We start from the raw sequence: 27502 nt of genomic DNA on the forward strand, positions 1-27502 counted from the left end.
ACCCCCTATAAAAGCGGCCACTGCCTTCATTTCCTCATTCGCTCTGCAGTCGGCAAGTTGTTTGGACGCCAGTCGCTCCTCTCACTTGCCTTCATGTCAACTGCTTGCCTCCTCACTGCCAGTTTCGACATTGCTGCACCTGCAAAGCTGCCCTCTTCCAGCCTGCCTTCCCGAGCACAATGTTCCACCAACAGGTGCCCTTCCGCGGTTCCTGCTTCTTGGTCTCCACAACTCCCATTGTCGTTCTTCCGCTACATGTGAAGCCGATGCCAAGCCTGCCAATGCAACCGTCACCATCACCAGTGTGCACTGATGAGGAAAGCGAAATGCCCTGGCGACATTTTGAAGCTTCTGCCTTCTGCATTGCCGGCCGCATTCAGTCACCTTGGCGCTGACGGCGCGTGCGTTTGGATCTGTGCTGCAGGCCATGTGATTGTGTCTTATTCGGAGTGCTTTGTTAGGCATGCCTTGCAGGTGCTTTTGTGGTCTGCAGTGACAAATGGCTCCGTCAGTCTCCGGGCGAAAGTGTCTGACTTTGGAGCAGAAAGTTCTGCCGATAAAAGAAGTGCAAAAAGATGGCCGGCAGAAAACTGACATCGCGAAGGAATTTGTAATACCGCCGTCTACTTCATCAACTGCATTGAGAAACAAGGAAGCTGGGCTGGATGGCTTTGAAAAGCGCCTCTCGGCGAAGAAAAAGGAATCGTGATTCGAAATTCCTCGAAGTGGAAGGTGCACTTCTACAGTGGCTGAAGAATGCCAGGAGTGCAAATCTCCCTTTATATGGACCTGCACTTGCTGGAAAAGCCGAAGCTCTCACCCTCTAAATGGGCCATAAAGATTTCAAGTGCAACAATGGCTGGCTTGAGCAGGTCAAGAAACATTGAAGACCTCGAAGTCGATCGTTGGCGAAAATGCAGCCGTGAACCGTGAAACTGTAGACATATGGCACCAACATTGGCTCCAAGCTCTACTTGAAAAGTATGAAGACAAAGACATCTACAACCTAGACGTCTGACCATCCCGCTGACTTCGTCATAACGAGGGATTACTGTAGTTAACTTGGTGATAACGAAATTCGGAGAAGGAATCTTCAGCCCATTCAGGCTGTTGAAAAAATCTCTGACTATTTTACTTTTGCATAGACCATGTCTTGACACTGCATTACAAATGTAAAATCTGACCAAAACAAGTCCTGGCCTTGGCTAGATACATATACAAGGATGAGCATATTGAAAAATACCTAGAAGGCACCAAGAAACATTTTTCTGTTCTCATATGGTATCCAGTACAATTAGACAACAAATGGCAACATGAACAGTCAAAGTAAAATAAACTTCCTAAATCGCAATATAATATCGCTGGGCGTGCTCTCGCTGAGGCAAAGATGTCACTTGATCGAACTTTTAATGTAAGAGCGATTGTGATGCAAGGACAATTCCAGTGGTGGCTCTTGCATCCTATATAAGTGAAGCAAAAGAGCCATTTGTTCGCATTTGTTGCATAGTTTGGTAGGGACATGGACAAAGAATAGCGAAGCACTGCGAGTAAAATATACTGAAGGGGAAATGTACGGACAAATGCACATGCAGTGCCTGTAAGAAAATGTACAGAATGGTAGACGTATGAATACTTGGACGTTTGTATGTGTTTGTGCATTTCCCTTTCTGTCAATGTTTTTCATGCTCCATTACCATTTATAATATCTATCTAAACCAACCAACTTAAGCATTCATGTACAAGGAAAGATTTGTGGTGAAAGTATACACAGTAGCACATCACTTGGTTTTTGGGCATTTTTGTGACAGCTTTAAGAAAAAATGCATTAGGTATGTGAACTCATTCTGTATTCAGATTAGCAGGCATTGGTATCAGATTTGTGTTTCATTTGTGGGGATGCTAGTCATAGCACTATTCACTTAACTGGAAGCAAACGGCAAAAATAACATGATTTTAATATTTGGTTTGTAGATATTGAGGAACAAAGCTAATCTAATTTGATAGAGCATTAGCACTTCATGTGGTATATATTGTATCATAGTGTAGACTTAGACCTGGCATTCTAAATGTCATTGAACATGGATATCCAGGAAAACACGGGAAATGCGGGAGATGGAAATTCAAGGTGAAGAGCAAAACGACAACAAGGTAAAAGCAGGAACTTACGTTTCGACAAGTGGACTTGTGATTTTCAAGGCGACATGTGCTTTCCTTTGCACAGTATATATATGTAGGGACACATGGCCGGTGACACGGACGTGTGTCAGCCGGTGATAATTCAGTTCCATCCCACCAAATAATCAGTTGAGTCAACAGATGTAGAGGCTAAAAAGGCCTGTGAAATTTATAAAGTCCTTTATCAACACAGTGCTGTTAATTCCACAAAGTAACATTGAAAGGAAGACATTCATGACATGTTGTTGACTCATTAGAATATTTTTTCATAACGAGAAAAAGTGTGATAAAGAAAACACTACAGCAAACAGACTTGTTGCCGATTTCTACAGGCATTCAATGGCAAAACGCTACAACGGTGGCTCATATTCAATATGGCGATGGCTTGGATCAGTCTTAAAAAAAGTTTTGTGGGAGAGGTTGAAACGTATTGTGTAGCTAGTTGGTTCATTAAGGCAGCAAATGGCAACAGAGGACACGGAAGACAAGTAAGGAGACCGAGACGATTGGGATTGTCTTGGTCTTGTCTTGGTTTAGTTTGTCTTGACTTGCTTCTTCCTTAGGTTCTCAGGCGACGTTTGCTGCCTGTGGAAGAGCATCCATAATTATGGAAACTCTTCACCGGCAATAAATTTTTGTAAGGACAGCAAACCACCAAAAGTAGTTTTTCTTCTGAAATTATGATAGACATTTTAACCCTGTAATGCCCATGCACAGTTCTGCATAAAAAAAAATTTGAACTAGTTGTTCACCTTGATTTCTAGCCATGAAAAGTACATCTGTACAATAAACAAACAAAGAAACAAACAAACAGTGAAATGTTGTTTGAGATATAACTTCATTAGTATAGCACTTATTTAATTGGTAATTTGTTTAAGCTATCCATGGCTGGAACTTCTTTATGGCATACCCAAACCCCACTATGAACTTTGCATCAAGTTTGCTGCATATAAATCAGCATTTTGAGGCATTGAATTCAGTGCAGTACATATAATATGTTGGGCATTACAGGATTAACACTGTAATTCCTAATGGAAGAATGTGCTACACTAAGTATGATACCTCAAAATAGCTAGATTTAGGTACAGACAAAGTCATTACAAAGCTGTCATTTAAGGCATACTTTCCTTTAGGCATGTGTAGTCTCAATTAGTAAAAAATTCGACTGTGAATCAAAGGATAAATTATGATTTTGTAAGGAACACGGCCCATTAAACCCTTGTTTTCTGAAATTCAATTTATTTTCTGTATAAAACGAAATGAGGCAAGTTGCATAGGTTATAAGATTTATCTGAACTGCAGTGACTAGACACCACCAGAAAAATTGTGAGAGCAGTGACAAACAAACATTATCTTAAGTTTTCGGGGTTTCATGTTGAGCCGTTTCTCGCTGAGTATTGGTTTCTACGCAGAAATGGAATGCTCAGCATCCACTGAAGTTAGCAGCGCATATTTTTACTTCAGAACGTTGGATGATCCAATGCCCTCTGGAATGGCAAAACGTTTGCTGGGCAGAACCTTTGATGAGATCTTGACATGGGATTTTGGTCTGAGACAGAAGTTTAGAATGAACTCTGGCACCAACAGGTCTATATGGGATGGTGGCGAACCTTCCTGGATGTCTAAATTGAGCTTCATATGTCGGATCAGAGTTTCACTCGAGCATTCAAGTTTCTCGAGGATGGCTAAAAATGTGAAGTGAATGCACACGTACGCTAACCCCCTTATTCTCAAACCGTCCTCGACTCCACTCCACCGAATTGAGCAAAGCGCTGCCCCTCAACTACATTCCTCAACAGCTGCAAGGCATTGTCAAGGGGCGGCATTACTGTCTACTTTTTTGAGTTGAGGTCGAGTGTTGAGTGGAGAAGAGTGCTAAAATATGGGTTAAGTCACTTTCAAGTGTATCGTCACGTTGAACAGTTTCAGCCCTTCTCACAGTGATGCTCTTGTCTACTGCAAAACTAATAATGACAGCCTTTACTGCAAAATGTTTGTGGTATTAATCAGCTGCCTTCAGCCAAGTTACCAGCGGGTGATAACATTAACAAAAGGGAGAAATTGGCATTCACCAGACCTAACACGAAGCTACAAAGGAAACCCATACGAGTTTCTCAGAAAGAAAGCTTTGCAGTTGAAGAAAAATTCTTACTGGGGGCTTGGATAACATTAAGATAACATTGTAAAAAAAAAAAAAAAGGCTGGGACAAAAACACAGAAAAAGGCATGTATAGGCTCTGAAAACCCAATATAGACACAAACATTGAATAGGCATTTGTAGGCACGATAAAGGTGCGGTTAGAATGTTTCTAGGCCCACAGTTCATGCTTATATATGACATGGGCACAATAAGTACATAAAGGAAAAATAGGCATTTACCTAAAGTTTCAGTCTCTAGTTTTGACAATCAGATTTGTTTACTTCATTCCGTTATATGTGGACTGAATTTCTCTGTTTACTCAATTTTTGTGCATCATGCACCTGAACCCGAATGGTATCAGGTGTCCTTTGACTCCACATAGCTACCCTGGGACCTAGCAATTTGACTTGGTAATTTGCACATATATGGGGAAATTTTTGCCTAAAGAAGCTGTATTACACTCATTTCCAGGCTTTTGTTCAAGCTGAGGTTGAATTTGCAAAGCGGGCCAACTTTCAAGATATGTTTTGCATGGAAGTGCATGAAGGCATTGTTGTGGCTTTCATACATGCAATAAACAATATATCCTTGGTAAGTGCAGCTATTCTTGCTAGCCATGTTTCATTAGTATTGTCTGATTTGTGGTAAATTTTGTTTGAAGCATGATTGTTCTTACTTTGTATAAAATTAGTAGAGCATGTCAAAAGTGAATATGAGCTGGCAGGTTTTGTCAATTTAATGATACAGATGACAATGTAATATATGTGTTAAAAGATGTGGTTTCTGTTTCTTTCTACAAGACATAAGGACACAAATTGCAACTAAAATATCGTGGAATCGTAATACCTATGACAAAAACACTCTTCATTTTTCAGCAAAACCAAAAAAGTGATAGTATCTGCAAAGTTTTTTTTATCATTTCAGATACAGCTATGCATGCTTTGATGTGATTTGAAAAAGCAGGTTTAAGAAATGGATACAAGAAGAATGAAGATGAAACACAAATGCTATTTTCGTTCCCCTTGTGCACATTTTTTTTTATGCCCGCTTTTTCTAATTGCATGTCCTTACGAACTCACTTGGCTTTCTGTTGTTTGATGCTTTGAAGTGATGCTGTGCTTGCTTTACTGTGCAAATTTATCTATATGATCTTGTGTAAGACTGTAGGAACTAAATAGCTAGCATAATTGTTTGATTTGTACTGGCTCATTGTAACATTGTGATTATTATAGAGTGAAGAAAAGAAATGTGCTTCGACTAGTACTGCACTCATATTGCTCTATATCTTCCAAATATTTTAGGTCATTTGACAGTAACATCTACTTTTGCATCCCAAAACCAATTGCAGGAGTTCTGTGAGACTGCTGGAGAGAAGAGTGGTGGTACCCCTCCAAGTTTGTTGCTACTGCTGTCTCGATTCAGTGTTGAGATGAAGAACACACTTGTAAGCCAGCTGGTAAGCATGCCATTTGTGGGAAGTACCACAAGCCATGTTCCTTCTTTGACATGCATATCATGACTGATCTGAGTTTTTTCTTTTTGTTGTTGTTGTTGCAGCTTGGAATGGCTGATGAGCAGTTTGGAATTCCCGATGCCAAAAGTTTGACACCAGCATCACAGTTGATACAAGAAACCAGCGATGTTGCCCAGGTTCTTGACACTTTTGCTTCTCACTTGACATCAAGTTGAGGGCACTTGGACAGCCAGATTTTCTATAAGTAAACAACTTAGTTTAATTCTTCAGCAAACAGCACGAATAACGGGACACAAAAAAGAGGCACACAACACAGGCGCTGTCTGCCTCTTTTCTGTGTCCCGTGATTCGTGCTGTTTGCTAAAGAATGTGTTCACTATTTGGAGGTTAGTTTAATGGCAGGTGAACACTGCAATTCTTTTCTTTTAAAAGAAGCACTGTTATCTATATTTTGTTTTTAAATAACCTAAAAGCTCCCTTGCAAGGTTATTGCACTTTCGGAGGCTGCGGAGGGGGCAAAGTAAAATTAAGTTCATTTATACATACAGTAACTTAACGCTATGCGAGTCACATTTTTTTTATTGAGATTTAAATTCTTCAGAGTGACTTATTCCAAGGCAAAACAGGCAACTGATTTTTTAGCTGAGAATGAAGTGGTAATTCTTTTGTTATATCTGCAGTTTTATGCATGATCATGACCCGCCGCGGTGGCGTAGCGACTATAGTGTTGCGCTGCTAAGCATGAGGCCATAGGATCAAATCCCGGCCACAGCATCTGCATTTCGATGGGGGCAGAATACAAAACCGACCATGTTCCGTGCTTTAGGGGAATGTTAAAGATCCCCTGATGGTCAAAATTAATCCAGAGTCCTCCATTACATCATGCCTCATAACCAAATCTTAGTTTTGGCATGTAAAACCCCAGAATTAAACTAATTGATTGTTTAATACATAAATAAACTAGCATAATTGATTTTTTTACACATGTGATATTCACATAACTTATTTTTATGTTTTAAATAGGTTTGACGCAACTACGGCTCCTATTTCGAAACATACTAGTTCATTTTTCAAATTTATCATAAGTTGCGCCGAGCATGCGATCCCAGTGAGTCTTGGATGGCAGTATGGCATCCTCAAAATCATGTCCAAACCAACAACAAAGGGCCATAAAATGGGTAAATGAAGTGGATTGTTAGAGAATATGGTCCCAGGCCACATGGCCATAGCAAAAACGAGGCATGCCACGTGAACACCCACAAGCGAACTCAGTGGCGTGGACCACCAGAAAAACTAGGTGACTGAGAAACTTGCAGTCATCAATTGTTAGATTTCTAGAAGAGATTCAGTCAGCTTTCACAAGTCAATAAAAAAAACAAAAAAAACGCATGTGCGGCAGCATCAATGGTTTGCATGTGCCTGCCTATAAATAAAGTAATCGTAGGCGGGCATCTCGCATTAATGGCTTGAGCTATAGGAAATTAGATAGAAATCAGTTCTCCCGATGGCCGCAACTCAAAATCACATGTAGAGAATATCAATTATAAAGCGCACGAACACGGGCGTGAGCAAATGACAGTTAACTAGGCTTGACCGGAACGCTCCCAGAGTACTATGGTGGCAACCACCATAGAGCAAAGCGAAAAATTAGTTTTGGCGAAAGTTGAGGGGCGGAAGCACATCAACAATTTTTTCTAGAAGTCACGGAAGGTTGTGGCATCTGCAGAGGGATGCTTGGTGGCAGTTCATTCTGTAAAGGTGTGTTTTTTCATATGTTTGTTCTCTTCCACACATGTGTGGCTATGACCACTTAGGATTTGTTTCCACTACCATACAATTATGGCGATGATCCTCAAAAGGTTAAAAAAAAACACAAAAACAACACAGGCATGCATCGGCAGTTAGATAGGATCAGTGCAAGCAAAAATACATGGTAACACTGTCGAATACAGGCTCTAGTTATTTGCAGGTCAAGGAAAAAGAACAGACAGCTGATAGTCACAATTAAAACAGCTGCAGTTTCGTCAGACAATAAAAATGACATGTCCCTGTTCTCTGAAGATAGCCATACAATGAAGGGAGAAAAAAGAAAATATTTGCAGGGGCTGCACACATAGCTATGAAATTGATCAGGATCAGTTTCAGTGACTATGTATGTGTCTGATGGCAGGTTATTCCAATGTGGTTACGTGAAATGAAAAACCGAGCAGAATAGTGTGAGTGACACATGAAAAGCTTTATTTCGTGTGTGATCACATCGAGAAAATATTACTGATAGCTTTTTGAAAGTCGCCTTGATGAAGTGATGAGTAATAATAAAATTTATGAAATAGCACTAGGTATGACTGATTGCAGGTCCTCCAGTTTGATACACCCTTTAGTTCTGTTATGCATGAATAACATGTGTATTTGCAAAAGATTGATAAAGCAGCACGGTGTTGCAGGGCTTCAATGTTGTTATTAGGTGCTGACGGTACTATATCGCAGAAGGATATTAAATTTTAGGGTGAATTAGGGTTAGGCAAGCTAGCCTGCTCAGGCGAAAATGGGGTATGTTTTATGCTGTACTTCAGTAGACTGTGTGAGCAGTTAGCAGAAGCTGTTACCTGTTCAAAATAGTTTTTTTTATGTTCAATCAGATTTCAAGTGAGCATAGGAGTACCTGTAAGTAAACACTAGGGTACACAATCAGTTAAGCTTTTATTAATGGCATAAATAATCTGTTATGGACAAACGCACTTGGTGAATGACATAACATTAGTGACATTAGTGAACAACATAACATTCACAATGACATAGATTATGTCAAGCACCCTCTGGTCAGTATAGGCTGGACTGTGGTAGTTGGTTCTCAATGCTGCATGAAAGGTACCGGAAATTTCAGTGGGCCTTACAATTACTTTGCTATATCCCCTAATTTTTTATCTACCACTTTTGTTTTAGTGAGGTTTGACAGTATATATTGAAAAGACTAAAAGATTAAGTATGCTACCTGAAGGTAATCTTCATGTGATGTGACGATTAGGCAGTCTGAAATTAGCACAAATTTACTGTAGTCAATTTGAAAAAAGTGCTGGAGCCATGCAAGCATGCTTGTGCCAGTGTTTAGTTCCATGAGAAGCCTCTGGTGGGGAACACTCTAAATTACCTTGAATGTACACAAGGAAAACAGTGACACCTTGAAAGCTAAGGTGTAGCGATGTATATGCGAGTGTGAATAAATCTCAAGCAAAAATTTTTATAAATAATTTTTGGTTATTGTCGAAATTGCAATTTATTTATTATTTACACTGTAGTGAATACAGTAGCCGCTTTAATTATGTATTTTATTCTACTCTATTTTAATTCTGTCATTTTGCATTCCTTTTGTTTGTGAATTCTGCAAGAAGACCACTATCTGTTATTTTCCTATGTTCCTATAATTCTGAACAGGGATTCTAAAGATAAATGATTTTTTTTCCTTATGGGAGCAAACTAGCCTAGCTAGTTTCATGAGTGAATTAATTAACCTTTTATTGGACAAGGTAGCAGTTTGTCGTCGTTGGGAATATTGGAACTTAGGTATCAGTAGTAGGTGGGTCACTGTCAAGACTTGAGGGCAGTCATCTTGAAGGCACCTTCTTGGCAGAATTTTGGGCAAAAATACAAAGCACCATGGAAGCACCTCTGTTTATTTATCTTATTCAAATACCATAACCGGGCACAAAGCCATTATGGTGTTTGTTACTTCATTTGGTTGTGGTTGGATGTTCCCAGCGTATTTGGTAAAGTTTGGCTGGTTGTTAATCATGCATGATAAACAGATGAGCTAGCAGTGTGTGTGGAGTGGCATCATTGTGCTTGCTCTGGTGTACTCGTTAGTGCAATGGGCTGCTTCAAATCTGTGAAGACTTGGTTCTAGTTTTGTTTGTTAGTGCATGTCACATTGTGGGTATATTAAGAGGAACCAGAAGGGCACCTTGCCATTCCAGAAGTGGGAAAAAATTATGACCTGCCCATGTTAAAAACAAAGGCAAGCAGTTTGTGCCTCTTGTATGCATTTTACTCTGACTAGTACAGGGATTATTCCTTTAGGATAATTTAACAAATACTGTAAGAGTGCTTTTGTTATGGCTTCACCAAATTCTGAGCTCATTACCCTCCATGGAATGTAAATCCGCGGCTAGATAATCACCAAATTATATTTCCATTACTTGAAGGCATTCCTGCAGTGTTTTTTGTTAGCCATGAACAGCCTGTGTCAAAATATGCGAAATGTTGCACGAAGCTACTGAAAAAGATCACGTCATGTTTCAGTACCCACCAGGTCATTGCTGTTTCTCCTGCAGTGATAATGAGAACAAAGCTGCTCATACAGCACATGATGGAACCCATTGTGTTTAAAATTATTTTGTCTAAAATGGATGCAACAAGGCACTTGAGCAAGGTTGTTTGTGGTGTTACTTTGTTGCTGTGGCATTCATTTGATTTCACTCATCATCACTTGCACTCATTTGTCTTTGCTATGCAACTGCACCTGTTACCTGGTATTTCTCGATCTGAAGCAGTAATGCTTGAGACTGCTTCATGTATATGGGCATTGCCTTCATTAATACTTATTCATCCTTGATTGGAATGGAAGACAGCACTGATTTGCTGTGCCTGTGATTGCGAAGGGACCATTTAGCACCTCTTATGTGACTGCGATTCCTTTGAAAATCAAACTTGCTTTCTTCTACACTGCTCTTAGCTGGCTAAACAAATGTGCTTTCTCTGAGAGCAAGGTCTTGTGACATGGCCTCTTATCGTAGCTGCAGAAAGCTGCAAGAATGCTGATGCAATTTCTGAAGTCCAGACTGAGTGACCGCCTATAAGGCAGTGTTGAACATTCCAGTTGTACTATGTCTATAGAGAGCCTGAACTGTGCCCTATCTCATCTTTTTTATTTTTCTCTGCTTGCCGTTTCCCCAAGTGTAGTGTTAGCCAAGCACGCTTAGATTGGGTTAACTTTACTTCCTTTCTTTTATATCTCTTGTTTTGTAGACTGTGCTTCCTCTTGTCTCACATTATGAGCCCATTGTGTACTTGCCCTCCACTTGCTGCAGTGGTAGTTATGTGTCTAGTGTGAATTAATTGAATTTGTTGTGGTATGCACGCTAGTACAATAGGATTCCTACTCTAGTGGTGGCAGTGCTGCACAACACAGAGCCAAAAATGGCATTTAATCACAAAAGGCTGACCAGGTACAACAACTATGTTAATGAATATATGTAGCTGACCTTCATAATGATGATACTGCAAAATTGTTGTTGATAACCTGCCTCTGTGCACAGATAAATTTGAGTATTGGAATGCATATGTTTGCGAGTTTCTTGGCACCATGTTCCCAATCATATTTAATGAAGTCATAGGTGCTGTTTTAAGAACTAGTCCAGAATGCAGTGTATGCCAGTGTGAGTCACAGTTGTAATCCACATGATCAGGATTCCATGCTGATGCCAAAGATTTTTCCTGAAACTCATAGTGGCCACTCGAGATTTATTAACATTTTGACTGAATTAGTACTTTCAGTTGCTCTTTGTGTTGCTCTTGTTTCCATACTGTTTTTCTTCCCCTTGTCTTATGATTTGTAAATAGGTTTGAATATGTCACAGTACTTTTTAGCACTAGGCAAAATTTTACCTTTCTCACTATGTATTATAAGGCCTGTCAAGGGATGCATATTTGGAGCTTGTGGCATATTTGACCTAAAAGTAGTTGTGCAACGTTATAGCAACTCCGCTGGTCTTTGCAAGAAAGAGTGACTTGTGCCTTGAAACCTTAAAGTTGAGCTAACATGACAGCTTTAAAATTTTTTTTCTGTGTGCTTCCTGGTAGCAGAGAAAGAAAGTTAATGGTCATGTTTGTGATGTGAATATATAATTCAGTGCAATATTGTGACCAAATTCAAGTACTTTATGTACATATATTTTTTACACTGTTGTAGACCCTCATCGACCAGTTTGTTCGTGTTCAGGGACTACTTATTTCTCAAGTGAGTATGGTATTTCTTGTGCCTGACCTTACTGTTGGTACTTCCATGCAGGAAGTAGCCACACAAGCTCTTTTTCTCTCTGTGGAGTAGGTTCATGGCCTCCAACACGCTCCTTCATTTTTATTGCTGCATAGTTCCTCAATGCACATTTTAGACAAAAGGTGAGCTTTGCACATTGCTATTGCTCTGAAATTTCTGTTATGAATCACTGTGAGCCATGAACCACAATCTATTCTTTGTTTTAGGAAATATGGCAAGAAAAGTATGAAAACCTAGCAGAGTAGCTGTAGTAATGCATATATAACCATACTTTTATTGCTATATTTTCTAAGACAGTGTATGGTTTCTTGTTTATGACTTGCAATGACCCATTATGCAAATTTCAGAGCAATGGCAAAGCTTACTTTTTTGTTCAAAGTGAGCAATGAAAAACTGTAGCAATAAAAAGAAAGAGGCATGATAGTGGTCATGAAGCTACTCCACAGGCAAAGAAGGAGCATTGTTGTGGCTGGACTGTGATACATTCTTATGGGAGTCTGTGGATGGCAACAACATCAGGTTCAATGTGCACTTTTCTATCAGATTTTCATCAAAGTACAGGCGATCCTAGATGTACTGATTCAAAAGAGATTGATAAGTAGTAGTTAAGTACTGTAGCAATAATGTGATATATGAGCAGTATATGCTAATTTACTTTGCAGTTGTCATATTTTTTTGGCTTGAGAAAGTTTCTAAGATTGCAGCAGACGCAAGCCTCAAGGTAATTGCATACAGAAGCTGTAAATGAGAAGAGGACAATGTTTTGAGTGGTGGAACAATGTATAATATGTGCAAGCTCATCACGCAATCTGAAGAGCACACTGGCAGTCTGTTTATGGATGACTGCAGCTCTGTGTGTGATACCGTACAATCAAACCTCAATATAAGGAAGTTGCATCTGACATGAAAATACCTTCATTATATCTGATATCCATTGTAAGCCTATATTCATTACATGCTAATATCAGTGAGAAAAATTTTAGGTTTACTTTGTTATATCTCGTAATTCGTTATACCGAGATTCAACTGTAATTAGTTACCTGTACCCGTGTGTTACGACTAACTAGTAGGGGGCACAACACACCTGAGGAAAACTTTAGGTGTGTTCTGACCCGTCGGTGAGTCATGCACATTTGCATCTTTCTCTGCCTCTATAGAGATGTTCTACTGTGCCTCCTTTTGGAAGCAAGAAACATTTTTTCATCTGTGTTGATTTTTCACCAAGATCCCACTTCTGCACTAGAGGAAACGCCTGCACCTTCATGCCCCCTTAGGGTGAATAGCTGCCACGACCATTTGGTGACTCGCATTGCAGCGAACCTGTTAAAATTCACTTTTCAGTCATATCTACACGAGTGTGGATTATTTAATAACTGTTTAAAGGATGTTTGAAATTACAAATAGTGACTGTCTGAGGTAAGGACCAATACAAATAGCAAGGTATTCAATTTGCTATTTGAAAACTTTGAATATTTGCATATTCTCAATGCCTAGTGGTTGTTGTAAGAAAAGAAAGAGTGGGGGGGGGGGGGGGGCTGGCAGAACTGCCTCATTTCATCCTTAGGGAGTGTGCTAGCTGCACTGGTCAGCATAAAGCCAGCCTTCTCTTGAATAAAAATGTACTCTTTACACTGTCTCCAAGCATGTGCAGTTTAATTAATCAGTCAGAACCATTGCTTATAAAGTGGAGCTTTCTTTGCCCGTCATGGTTTCACATCCATCCATTTATTGGTTAGTCGGTAGGTTGGTCAATATCTCACCAGATGTATTTGCAGACGATGAGCAAAATGAGAACAAGGTGAAAGCAGGAGCCAACGTTTTGACAAGTGGACTTGTCTTCTTCGAGGGGCCTTGAAGAAGACATCTTGAAGACGACAGGTCCACTTGTCGAAATGTTGCCTCCTGCTTTCACCTTGTTCTCGTTTTGCTCATTGTCTTGAATATCCATCTCCCGCCTTCCCCTAGTTTCCCCAGATATATTTGCAGATATAATAAATATAAATGTTACATGTGCAAACTGACTATTTACGAACTGCATGTTTACCTCCAAAGTAGTACAGTAAAAGCTCGTTAATTCACAACTCATTAATTAGAACTTTTGGATAATTCGAAGTAGCCGCCGTGATCCGTCCAGCAATGTATTGAAAGCATTATCTGACACATCCTGCTAATTCACACTGAAATCCACCCCGTCACCGATAATTCGAACTCCGTGCCATCATGGATGTGGTGAGTGCTAGTGTGTGGGAGGATATTGGTGATGCTGCCATCACCTAGCCAGTTGTGTGGCTTTGCTTTTTCCATCTGCGGCCCTTTGTTTAGGACTGACTGGAGAGAGACGCATTTGCGCCTGGCCAGGCTTGGCCAGCACCTCTGTTGCAGGCAGCTTCTCTCCTATGAAGTTCCGTACAAAGCTCAAGGACGTTAAATTGTCGCCGTACGCCGTATCCTGTATCTGCGAGTGAAAGCTTGCGAGGGTGAGCCGGCGTACATGGCTCAATCTCGCGTGTGCAAGCGAGGAAGGCGGGCAGATGCACGCCCTCTCCTTTCGCGTGCGAGGTACATGGGTGAGGCAGAGGGAGGGACGTGGGGGGGGGGGGATCGTTTTTCTCTGGCGGCTGCTACTTACGACGCGGCTATGCGGGCGTCATATCTTGAAAGTGATCTGCGACGTGGCCAAAGTGTGCGCCCGCGTGGGCCTCAGCTTGAAAGCGACTTGTGATGTTTGCAGAGTGTGCATAGTGCCGGTAGCTTCGTATGCGATGTGCTTTCTATGTTTCGTTCGCGTTTAAGTGAGAGCTGTACGAAGTTCAATTCGCTCGCTGCTACAGCCGCGCTTCCTCACTCCAGCGTTTTTCAGCGAGTTTCCACAGTCATCAAGCGAGATGTGTTCATGTTTACCTGTGCGTGACACTGTGCTTGTTAGTAAGCTAATGTTTACAAGTTTATACGGCTGATAAAACTGCTATCCTTACTTTGTATAGCTATCTACTAATTTGCTATCGCAATTGATGCTTCGCTTTTCGGGTGAGAAACTGCGACATTATGTTTTTTTCTCCGAGCCAGTCAGCGCGACGAACGCGCAAATGGAGCAAGAACCATCTCGACGTCGGGCACGTCGGACCGCATTGGCTGTGTCCGGTTACGTTGGCTGCGCCAGTGCTTCGAAGTATAGACGTTGTTGTTCATGCCAACGTGATGTAGCGTGTGCTTATGCCACGTTGGACTATATACGTGCCTTAACCAAGTGATTTTTTTCTGACTTTCATTAGTTTGAATTTTGTAAAATTAGAATTTTTGTAGCATCCTCGTGCAATTCGAATTAACGAGCTTTTACTGTACCAGTTAGTGCACCTCTGTTGTGCATTATCAAACAATCTTTTGTTTGGCTGTGCAACCAGTCTTGCATTGCTCATTGTATCTCTTCATCTTACAGAACTTCTTTGCGCCAGTGCCTCCTTAATTAAGCGGTTCAAAAATGTGATAACTACTCGGCGCAATATCTGGTGTGTAAGGGCAGTGTAGCAGACAGCCAAAACTCTTCAAAACCTTCAATGGTTGCAACTGTTTCATAGGCAATATAAAGACAAGCAGTGTGTCATGCTCTGGCATCACAAGTTGATGTGCTTGATTCGTGTGACGAGCATCTTTCACAGATGTTGCACCTGTTGTGAATTTACTGTTAAGCATGAAATGCTTTTTGCTCCCGTTGTGGGCGACCTTCAAGTGACCTTTAGCCAAAAGCCAGAGCCGGGCAAGTTGCGAGAACAAGACTAGATACCCCATCCTTTGTACAGGACTGCATTGCATACCCTAGTTACTCCCAAACAAGTTGCGAGAAATATTGCTTCCAAGTTCTTCGTAATGTTTCCTAACAATATCACTCAAGCTGTAGCATCTAGTACGCTGAAGTTTTATTTGTCATTTCCAATAGCGACATTCAAAAGGCAGATACAAGACACCATACACTCCAATCTTGAGAAATGGAATTTGCTATGGACCTACTGTCCTCGCTGAGTTGCTGTGTGGCATGGCGCAATACGCGTCTGATGGGCTACACTGCCTTCATGGAGGAAGGAAAAAGTTAGGAGGGAGCATTACGTTACGTAGCCATTCTTGGCAAGCAAATGCTCCATGAAGCCAGCCCTTTGCTCAGTGGTGGCCCAACACGTGACCTCTTGTATCGAGATCACAGAGCAAGAATCGAGATTTGCTGAGACATTTGGTCGTGCCTCCTTCAGGCGCTTTTCTTTTACAGCGAAGCTGTTCAGGGCTAGTTCCCTCAGGTTTGTGTCCGTCTGTCCACACAAAACTCGAGCCTTCTCCTCCGTCCATGTCAGACGCTACCTGTGCTCGTGCCGTCGAGTACGCGCTGTGATTGACGTGGCCCTACTAGAATAAAACATCATTATGAGGGCCGATCCCAAAGATAGTGCAATGCTGGGCCGACCTGCGGTGGAGGTGAAACAGGCGTTAAGCACTCCCCATACATCTGCTGATCCCGAAGATAGTGCAATACCGGGCAGACCCGCGGTGAAGGTGATGCAGGCATTAAGCACTCCCCATGCGTGGGCCGATCCCAAAGATAGTGCAATGCTGAGCCGACCTGCGGCGGACTCGAAGCAGGCGTTAAGCACTCCCTGTACGTGAGCCGATTCTGAAGATAGTGCAATGCCGGGGCAACCTGCGGTGGAAGTGAAGCAGGCATTAAGCACTCCCCATATGTGCGCCAATCTCGAAGAGAGTGCAATGCTGGGCCGACCCGCGGCGGAGGTGCAGTTCACCATTTACGGGCCCAGATACGCAGCTTCGCTGGTCATGCTTCTTCATGGAGTGGAAGGGCACCGAATTTTTCTAGATGTTGTAAGAGTTGCGGTCAGGCATGTCAAAAGGGGTAGCTGGCCCATGCCGTCATCTGACTTATCCACGCTAAGGATGTTGTTGAAGGGAGGAACATGTTCTCATCAAGAACGAGGAGTACTGGCTTTATTTACAATATCTACGTGAAGAGTGGAAAATGTTAGGTCTCGTCAGTGTAGCATGACTGAATTGAATCACACCAGGAAGCTGAAAATGTCTGCTTAAGTCCCCTCTGTTTTCCCTAGATCCTTAGGCCAGGGAAATCTGCAGTCCCCCCCCTTCATCCAGTCGGAGCATCCACTGTTGTCGAAGGACCCGCATTGAGGGCGAAGGTTCATACAATCACTCCCGCACTTTTGTTCACTGAGCACACAGAAAGGAGGGGAGCTTTGTAGACAGGGATTGTCATGCTTGACTCAAACTGGTGTGTCTTGGTTCCTGGGATAACCCAGCAGTTAGATGGAGCGTCTGCGAAATGACCGTAGTGGTTACTGAAGTTCGTGAGGAAATGCCATAGAACACCCTTCCAGGAATTTCTTGCTCCCATCGTCTGTGACGGCAACAGTAAACCAAGAAACAACACTCGATCTGCCAAACGTGTCTCTCCTTATTGTTGCCACAGGTCTGTCTGAGAGTGACGCATTGTTAGCATCACGAAGTGATTCACCGCAGTGGTGCAGGAGAGGCTAGAAAGTCACTACTCTTGCTGACCAATCGTAACAGTGGGCAGTGCGCTCGCTCTCCCTGGCCTCTTTCCCTACGTGTCGTGCCTTCTTCAGCTGCTTTTATTCTTCTAGCTGGGCAGCGTCCATATGGACCAGTGCACAGTATGGTGTGGTGCGGTATGGCGTGGTGGGGTATGATGTTGTGAACATGCACTACACCCATTTTAAGATTGTGGCTAGCATCATCTCCAGCCAGTCTGCTTTGCTAGTCGCTATTTCATGCTTACATCTACTCTCGATTACGAGAGAGCCAGCAAGTTTTTCATTTGCACAATGCTGTGACAAGCATCCATTACCGCGCTTAACTTTCATTCTTCAGGGAATTTCTGTTAGTTTTACTCCTTCAAGGCTGTTTAGCATGTTGTGGCTGCAATAAAAAAAAAAAAGTGCACCCGCATTTGTCGCAATGCAATTTTTTATTTTTTGGAGAGCTCTTTTTACACGTCAATGGCATGAAAATTTGAAATTTGACAACAAACTTAAAGGGGGATGTGGGTCTTACACCAAAAATGTTTTAAATCTTTATTCTTCAAGGTATAGGGTTGAAAGCTTGTGCATATATGTAATCTTGTGTGCTTATTTCGAATATAAGGTCTGCTTTCGTTTATCTCCTTTGGTTCAAAGGGTATGCAAGCTTCCTTTAATCCACAAAGATTTGCAAAATATCTGTTCCTTAAATTTTGCTGAATAGGGGTATCAGTGGCTTTTGTATGATTTAAGGAATGCAATAAGACCAACCTTATTGCTCTGCCTTACATAGAACATGAGTTGCAATGTATTCAATGTAATTGCAATGTAATCCGGAGGTTGGAGCCCTTTTTCTCCGAGGTGAGCTTGGTCCAAAACACATGTACATTACCATGCATGAACAGGGAAAGGGGAAAGCACAATGAGCCTGTCTCCAGCGCAGACATGGCAGTTTGAGCTGTTGTCAGGTGATATGTAGGAATGTTCCCCTCTTGGCAGAGCCCCTCTTGGCAGAGCCCCTCTTGGCATAGCCCAACTGTTTGCCATGAATTGTCGCAGTTGGGCATGGCTCTGATGAGGTCATCGACTCTTTCACCATTGTCGCATCCTATGTGAGTGACTGATTTTGTGGGGTAAATGGCCAATCACAACAGCCCGTCCACCACCAGGAAGAGGGCTTGCAAGGGGGCAGCTCATTGATGCTCCTTGAAGAGGTCTTGGTAGCTCAGCAGGCTCAGCTCTGGCCCGAAGTCTCATGCTCGTCGGGAGGATGATGTCCAGGATCAATGGCCATCTTGGATGGAGGGTTCACTGCAGGTCATAGGCTAGAAACTGGCATTAGCGATCAAATCCACACAGTGCCCAAGCAGTGACAAGGCAAGCACACAAACCCTCTCCGAGATATGCCAGGCAATCATAACCTCTCCCAAAACTAATCCCGAAATTAAAACCAGCAAGTACCAGAAAGGCAGCCATAGAGGAGCACTGCCCAAACGACCCTAAACAAAGTTGAAATGGTAGCGTGCTTATCGTTCTGATATATTTTGTTTCAATCAAGTCTCAAAGAAGGCGCAACTCGCACAGCTGTGAGGCAGACGACCAACAAATGGAGATTGTTAAAACATTAACAACAAAAAATCACATAAGGTTTCTTATTGAGGCATAAGAAACTTATCAAATTACACAGTGCAGGAAAATGACAAAAAAATAAATGAATAAACCAAGGGTCTGAATCAGAGCCAATAAACTGAAACGCCTCAGCTGAGGACATCCCTGTTTTGTTAATTCCCTGCCCCGTTGTCTAGTGAAACTCGAAAATATGCTCGACTGAGCCACACTGTCACAGCAGCTGACCAACTAGAAGACATAATTTACAGCTGTTGCAATGGGCAAATATTTGAAACATTTGCCAGCCAAGCAGCGGGAACACTTATGAGTAGGCTACTTTAAGCACTGCACCCTTTCTCTTTCATTATTCCAAAGGCATGCCCACATGCAGTGAGCTTTCGACTACCCCTATCACAGGCTGCTCTTAGACAATTTTGTCCCTGCTTCTCGAAATAGCTCCAAGACTGCTGTCAATCGTGTCCACAGTACGGATAGGCCAAAATTTGTGCAAATATTACAGATCCTCTCCCGGTAACTTTTCCTGCATCTTAAAACTCTGCCTTTCCAAACTAATATTCCTCCTGCAGGGTGCATGATTCACAAGCCACCAAAGAAAAAGAAAACAAAGGCGCATTTTTGAACCACGGAACTCATGACTGCGATCAAAAAGGGTCAAAGGGTTACTTGCTGCATACTGAGTTGCTTGCTCAGTCAATGCTACCAGCCAGTACCACTGCCTCTAAAGCGAAATGTACTGGGCTCTGCTGACAGCTTCAAATCTAACTTAAACTAATTCATAGAGTGGCATTGAAATTCGAACCTACAAAACAAAAACCTACATTCTATCTGCATGTGATAACCTTGAAAATAATTGCTTCTCCAAACGTGCTTCAGCAAATCAAAATTCAGCGATGGTAACTGATAAATGCACCTACTTTATAAGCATTGAATTACCCAACAATGGTCCATCTTTGTAAATGTCCAATCTCAATGCTTATATGCAAAAATTGGTGCGACCACGAGCCACCACTGTCACAAAACCTGCTTTGCACTTTTAGTCGCATAACTGACCCGTACACAAAACAATACAACAAAACTCTGAGCCCAACACGAAACCTTTAAAATTAAAAGTAATATGTTCTTAATAACTAAAAAAGAAAAAAATGCAGAGCATTCTATTTACAAACAAAAAACTTATGGAGGCTCCTAATTCGACAATTACTCTTAATGCGTACTCGCACTCAATTCGGTCACATTCTGAAAACCTTTGGGCCTTGCCGAGGGCAACAAAGTAAAGGCTACTCAACTATAGACCACATTCACACTATCAGTCAGGTGATAGAGAAATGTGCGGAATATAACCCACCCTTATATATAGCTTTCATTGATTACGAGAAAGCGTTTGATTCATTCGAAACCTCAACTGTCATGGAGGCATTACGGAATCAGGGTGTAGATGAGCCATATGTGAAAATACTGAAAGATATCTATAGCGGTTCCACAGCCACCGTAGTCCTCCATAAAGAAAGCAACTAAATCCCAATAAAGAAAGGCGTCAGGCAGGGAGATACGGTCTCTCCAATGCTATTCACAGCGTGTTTACAGTAGGTATTCAGAGACCTGGATTGGGAAGAATTGGGGATAAGAGTTAATGGGGAATGCCTTAGTAACTTGCAATTCGCTGATGATATTGCCTTGCTTAGTAACTCGGGGAACCAGCTGCAATGCATGCTCACTTACCTGGAGAGGCAAAGCAGAAGGGTGGGTCTAAAAATTAATCTGCAGAAAAGTAAAGTAATGTTTAACAGTCTCGGAAGAGAACAGCAGTTTACGATAGGTAGCGAGGCACTGGAAGTAGTAAGGGAATACATCTACATGGGACAGGTAGTGACCGCGGATCTGGATCATGAGACTGAAATAGTCAGAAGAATAGGAATGAGCTGGGGTGCGTTTGATAGGCATTCTCAGATCATGAACAGCAGGTTGCCATTATCCCTCAAGCGAAAAGTGTATAACAGCTGTGTCTTACCAGTACTCACGTACGGGGTTGAAACCTGGAGGCTTACGAAAAGGGTTTTACTTAAATTGAGGACAACGCAACGAGCTATGGAAAGAAGAATGTTAGGTGTGACGTTAAGGGATAAGAAAAGAGCAGATTGGGTGAAGGAACAAACGCGAGTTAATGACATCTTAGTTGAAATCAAGAAAAAGAAATGGGGATGGGCAGGACATGTAATGAGGAGGGAAGATAACCAATGGTCATTAAGGGTTATGAACTGGATTCCAAGGGAAGGGAAGCATAGCAGGGGGCAGCAGAGAGTTAGGTGGGCGTATGAGATTAAGAAGTTTGCAGGGGCAACATGGCCACGATTAGTACGTGACCGGGGTAGTTGAAGAAGTATGGGAGAGGCCTTTGCCCTGCAGTGGGCGTAACCAGGCTGCTGCTGCTGCTGCTGCTGCTGCTGCTGCTGCTGCTGCTGCTGCTGCTGCTGCTGCTGCTGCTGCTGCTGCTGCTGCTGCTGCTGCTGCTGCTGATGATGATCATGGCGGCAACAAAGGGTGCCAGACATACACTTCCCTCTGCAGTCACCTGCTACTTTGTGTCCCATGGCTTGTTTTCTCGTCCCTGAAGGGGAGGCTTTAAACGCGGGAGGAATAGTCATTCTCCCTTTGTCCTCAAATACTGGAATGGCGCAACAATGCCTGTTTAGCCAGATTGTATTTCTTGCAGTCGTTATTAGAAAGATGAGCTAAGCAACTGGACACGTTACCGGTAGACGTCCAACAAACTAAGAGGCCAAAAGTCATGGTCAAGCGCTATCCCTGTGCACACCTGCTCGAAAAAAGGCTAGAAAAAATTCAATCTTTTCACTGTCTCTAAAATTGCGCAGGCTCAACTGGGCCCATTGAACTATGAGCTGCTAGATTTTTCTTCGAATTTCTTCCATGCGAATTTCGTGCTCTTCCTCTTCGCACTTTCTCTGATCATCTTGCCTTTCACATTTATCCTGCTCTCGCTTTCTCTATTCCTGAATACTACCTATTGGTTGGACGTGGACACGTGAGTTTCACCACGCGGTTTGATGCTGCATGCCTAGGCTGTGAAATAAAATATTTTCATGCCTCTAATGGTTTCTGAACATTTGCTTGCGATTGTACATTTCATTCCTTACTTTTCACACCGAATTGCAATGTAGACTAACATGTTGGCACTTTGCGCGGTGGCAATTTCACATCTGGATGGGTGTTCATGCAGATGCTGCGGAAAAGTGTGGAAGCAAGGGACTGGATGAATGCTCTTGAACCTCGTAATGTGCGAGCTGTGATGAAGCGTGTAGTGGAAGACGTGACAGCTGTGGACGTACGTGTGGGCCAACTGTACGAGGAAGGTGCTCGCCACGAGCGGAGCAGTGATTCAAGCCGTCGTACCTACCCCTACAGTGCCTCAGGTCGGGCCCACTGGAGTGCCCGGTGGCCATCAAGTGTTGATCATAGCTTGTTGAGCAATATTCAAAAGCTCTTTTCGGAAAAGATAGACATCTTCACCACAGTGGAGTTCTCTCGTGTATCTGTCATGACAGGCATCATCAAGATTGGTCTCAAGGTACGGTTTAGAGATCAAATTCCTTTATGAGATTTTGAAGCTTATTGACTATCCTCGCATCTTGTTTTGTGCTTTAGCAACATCCTTTGCTGAGTGTGGGAACTTTACTCATATCTTGTCCCATTTTTGTTGTGTTGCTGCATTTTCCCCAGATTCAGTAGGGTGGCAATGTGAGACTCAAGTTGCTGTAGTAGTTGTGTATTGCTTCACATTGCAACTGGAGGGAAACGTAAGATGTTTAACCCTTTGACTATGTCTATGAGAACCAATGTCTATGTAGCATCAAGTGTTTGCTGAGCCAACAACAGGAAAAAAAGATAATAAAAATTTAAAAATCGGTCGGCAATGTCTGTCCATCTGGACTATGACAGATGAGGGAATTTATGAACTGTAGATGTGCTCAAAGTTGGGCGAGTTAGTAGTTATGTATTGTTATACTGCAGCGCTTGTGTGTTACCTTTGCCTTCTATCCTCGTTTGTTGTGTGTGTGCTGCAGTATCCTAATGAATTTGTGAACTGTTCACAAATACTGAAATGGGAAAAAACAGCGACAAAAGAAACAGCTTCTATTTAGCATAAAATGTCCACTGAACCAACACATGAAAAAAAGCCGTCAGAGGCCGTGTAGCAGTCGGAAAAGGGGAAAAAAAAAAAAGAAAGCTTCGCAGTCAAAAGGTTAAAGAAGAGTAAAGTGGACAAAGTTTCCAAAAGTTCTTAGCTGTCATTTCCTCCTTTTTTTCATTTTTTATTCCTCGTATGTATAAAACTATCTAACAACCTTGAATAGACAAACGAAAGCATTTATGTTTTAGATATGTTATGTTGGCTTCTTGCGGTGGTGTCGGTACTGGTTGAGAAGGAGAGAAACAGCATTGCTAAATTATTAGGATTGCAAATGAACAATAAATAAAATTCCTGGGTTTTACGTGCCATTATCGCAATCTGATTATGAGGCCCACCATAGTGGGAGTCTGGAATAATTTTGACTGCCTTTGGCTCTGTAACGGGCACCTAAATCTGAGAACACCAGCGTGTTTGCATTTTTCCCCCATCAATATGCTGCCTCTGTGACGGATCGAACCCATGACCTCGAGCCCAACAGTACAATGTCATAGCATTAAGCTACCGTGGCAGATGATTGCAGACTGCGAATTGGGCAAGTTCCTAATGATTCATCTTCAACACCACAACTTATGACAGGGAGAACACTTCAAATTCAAATCAAATTTATTGAGCATCACACGGAAGTTGAGGTGCGCAGACAAAAAGCTTATACAAAGCCTTGACTAGGGGCCTGCGCCCCCTACAGAAAACTTGGACATTGTGGACAGCATATATATGAAGTAGAAAAAAAGAAAAGAAAGAAGGTCTATACATACAGCTCACAAATAGAAGTTTATGCAATAGTCAGCGACAACAAAATGCAGTAAAAACAAAAGTTAGTGCACATGACATGTGCACCAATCAAATGTATACAAATGGATGCAGATGGAAAAAGTAAACAGTAATGATAGCTAGTAAGAACCGGTGTTAAAAAGAAGAAAGCATTACAAATACAAAAAGTTATATACTTAGTAAGTTATGAATGTACAAAAGGTATAAATGACACATGACAAAATATATAGCACCAAGCAGAACCAATATTTTCTTTATTAAATATAGGTTTCTTTTACTCTTGGAACATGTGCTGTGTTCTTTTGCTTGACTCTGTCATAAGTGGTGCTGTTGAAAATGGAGCATTGCTAACTTCTGAGCAGACACACAGGGCACAGTGTGTCTGCTCTTGTTTGTCCTGTTCGATGCCCTGTTACACCTTACTTAAATCAGCAGTGACATCTATTATCTGTTGACAAAACTTATTGACAGATTGATTGCAAAACTTACCATCATTTTTGCCCATTATTGTCATTGCCAGCATATTTCTGACTGTTGAAGCCGCGTTTGTGCAGTGCAAGTTGTGAGCACAATTTCTTTTTTATTAGCGGAAATTTCGTTGACATTACTGTTGTAGCAGAACAAAAGCACGTATTATTTGCAAAATAAGTCACCACTTCAATTTCTGTTTAACAAGTCAAAAACTTGTTTCTTGATCAGATAATTTAATTCTTTATTTATAGCAGCTTGAAATTATAATCCTTCCCATCTTGTTAAGGGACACTGAAGTGAATTTCAGTTTTGGATATATGTTATAGACATCACCAATGCACCTATTTGCCAGGATACTAAGCTCTAGTTGACTTATAAAATACACGAAGAGAGGAAATGGATGGCAACTTCAGTGGTGCTGTTGTGAGCTTTGAGTCAAGTAAAACGACACATATGTGTTTGGTTGATGCCATTATATTGCTACATGCATTTTGCTTGTTTCTTTTGGACAATGCCTGTGAGTGCTTGGAACTAGGAAAGAACGGCACCAACTAAGACCATCACGAGCGGGAAAACGACACAGGACAAGCACTATCTAGACCAAATGAATGTTGTTCTGAACTTAACGGTGCCTCAACGAAGAAGACGACGAATTGCTCCTGGGTCTCGAGCTGTTGGCTGAACTGGCCAGTGTTGCAGTTGTTTTGTGAACATACATTGTAAATAGCCTTCAGTGTTTAATCCCTCGTTAGTGTAACGTTTTGGTGGACGTTGGTGTTTCTCGTCTTCGCTACGGAGCTTCGCAGCGGCTGCACTGTCAGGCTTACCGCCATGGCTCCCGATGATGGCACCTTGTTTGCATTTACACCTGTGAATCCAACAACAACATATGTCACGGTTATCAATCCCTGCGGTTCTGGAATATTCTCTGGCCAAGATAATGTTGACCGTTCATGACTGGCTCAGCATGTATGAGCATGTTATCCAGAACACCGCTGGTACGCTACCATAATGCTAGCAAATGTGATGTTCTACATGCGTGATACACTACATGTCTGGTTCCGGACACACGAGCAGAAGCTGTATAGCTGGGATGCCTTCAAGGAGAAGCTCCATGATTTCTTTGGAAACCCGACTGGTCGTCAGCTGGCTGCAAGAAAAGAGCTTGCGATCAGAGTGCAGTCTTCCACTGAATCATATGTCTTGTACATACAAGACTTGCTCGCCCTTTGTTGGAAAGTTGACAATAAAATTGCCAAGGTTGACAAAGTAGGCCATGTCTTCAAAGGAATCGCAGATGACGCGTTCAACTTATCGACCCACAACAATGTTTACACCATCTATGTCATTTTCAAGGAATGCCACCGCTTCGAGCTGGCTAAAAGCTGCCACGTCATTCCAGAGTTCTCCTGCCTTCCTAACACGGCTGTGACATAATCCTGTGTCAGCCTTACCACTTGCACCCCTTCAATGAGAATGTGATGCATAGCGTTCGCCGCGAGCTTGAGGCTGCAAGTCCAATCCCATTCCATCCACGCCTGCTTGACTGGACCACTGACCAATCAGCACCGTTGATCTCTCTCATTCAGGCAGTTGTGCAGCAAGAATTTGCCAACCTTGGTTTTCCTGCTGCCTGCTTTGTCTCCCGACCCGACGCCAGACTGGTGCCAACAGTTGTCCCTTGCAGTGACCTGTATTCTCCCAGATTCCACAATCCTCCTGAATTGAGAACTCCAAACAACAAGCCAATCTGCCTCCGTTGCCCCTGAATTGGCCATGTAGCTTGCCACTGCCGCACCTCACCTCCTAGATGTCCACGTATTGGAGCTACTTTTCCCCCTCTTCTCACCCATATGCCTATCTTCACTGCTACTTGCCTTGCCATGTATCTCCTACCTCTGACGTTCCTGTTAATGGCACTCATCCCGCTCGCTTGCCGTCACCTCAGTGCCATCGATCCCCGTTGCCCCAGCCACGCTGCTATTCGTCCTCGACCAATTATATACCCTCTTGGATGGAAAACTAAACCATGCAGCTCCTGGGGGTAGCGCTGTATTATTTTCATCGTGCCGTAATCCTCAATTGACACTCCCAACAAACCAGAACTTGATGTTCACGTTAATGGTGTCCCTTTGATGGTGTTAATTGATACTGGAATACAGGTGTTCATAATAAGTGCTAACCTCCGTCATCGACTAAATAAGGTTCTCATGCCTGCTACTACACAAGCTGTACGTGTCACCGACGGCAGCACTGTAGCCGTCACTGGAATGTGTACTGCCCATATAAGCATCGCCGGCCGCTACATTCCACTTCTTTTTACAGTGCTGATCAATTGTCCCCATGACCTTATCCTTCGACTAGAATTCCTTATGGCGCATTCTGCTCTGATCGACTGTTCTGCCGGTCCCTTTGCCTCGAACTTCCTCTTCACCTGCATATTCGTGCCGAACTCCTGGACAACTTTAGTGCGACCGCCTTCGTCCGTCTGTTGCCTAAAGCCATGACTTTCATAGATTTGCTATCATCTTTCCCTGTGCCCGATGGTGATTCATCACACCTGTTCCTGATGTCCTTTTGATGCACAATGTCACTGTGCCCCACTCCGTTGTAACCATCACTGATAACCAGACATGCCTCCCCGTCGTCGATTTCGACCTGACAAAGCAAGTTCTACCCCAAGGCTTATTGGTTACCACCCTGCATGCTATAGCAGATGAGCACGTCACAACTTTTTCAGTAGACGTCTGCTCCGGTTCTTCACCATGTCCACAGGATGCAATTTGCCTTGACCCAATATTTAGTCCCATGATTGCTGCGGACCTATTGCCTGAACAAGCAGCAGTCTACGCCACCTTTTGGTTTCCTACTGCGGCATCTTTGACCTCAACAATCGATAACTGGGTAACTTCACTTGTTAAGCATGACATAAATACTGGTGACGCTAGTCCCATTCATCGCCGCCCATATCGAGTTTCTGCATCAGAGCATAAGGTTATTCAAGATGAAGTGAACAAGATGCTTGCCAAAG

The 27502-nt window shown here is 42.5% G+C and overlaps 2 protein-coding genes across 4 annotated transcripts in view; one reads left to right on the forward strand and one right to left on the reverse strand.

Moving 5' to 3' along the window:
- LOC129380455 (uncharacterized) overlaps window positions 1-27502 on the reverse strand; it is a 142070-nt gene that overhangs the window by 32365 nt on the left and 82203 nt on the right. For both annotated transcript variants that reach the window (XM_055061434.2, XM_055061432.2), the window contains one exon: window positions 2167-2335. In XM_055061434.2, coding sequence (XP_054917409.1) covers window positions 2167-2288 — 122 coding nt within the window. In that variant the 5' untranslated portion in view covers window positions 2289-2335. The remainder of the gene's footprint in view (window positions 1-2166; window positions 2336-27502) is intronic.
- Vps51 (vacuolar protein sorting 51) overlaps window positions 1-27502 on the forward strand; it is a 56122-nt gene that overhangs the window by 21547 nt on the left and 7073 nt on the right. For both annotated transcript variants that reach the window (XM_050191071.3, XM_055061428.2), the window contains exons 12-16: window positions 4787-4906; window positions 5664-5771; window positions 5873-5965; window positions 11755-11802; window positions 22258-22605. In XM_050191071.3, coding sequence (XP_050047028.1) covers window positions 4787-4906; window positions 5664-5771; window positions 5873-5965; window positions 11755-11802; window positions 22258-22605 — 717 coding nt within the window. The remainder of the gene's footprint in view (window positions 1-4786; window positions 4907-5663; window positions 5772-5872; window positions 5966-11754; window positions 11803-22257; window positions 22606-27502) is intronic.

The sequence above is a fragment of the Dermacentor andersoni genome, chromosome 1, assembly GCF_023375885.2.
Source record: "Dermacentor andersoni chromosome 1, qqDerAnde1_hic_scaffold, whole genome shotgun sequence".
Lineage (NCBI taxonomy): Eukaryota > Metazoa > Arthropoda > Arachnida > Ixodida > Ixodidae > Dermacentor > Dermacentor andersoni.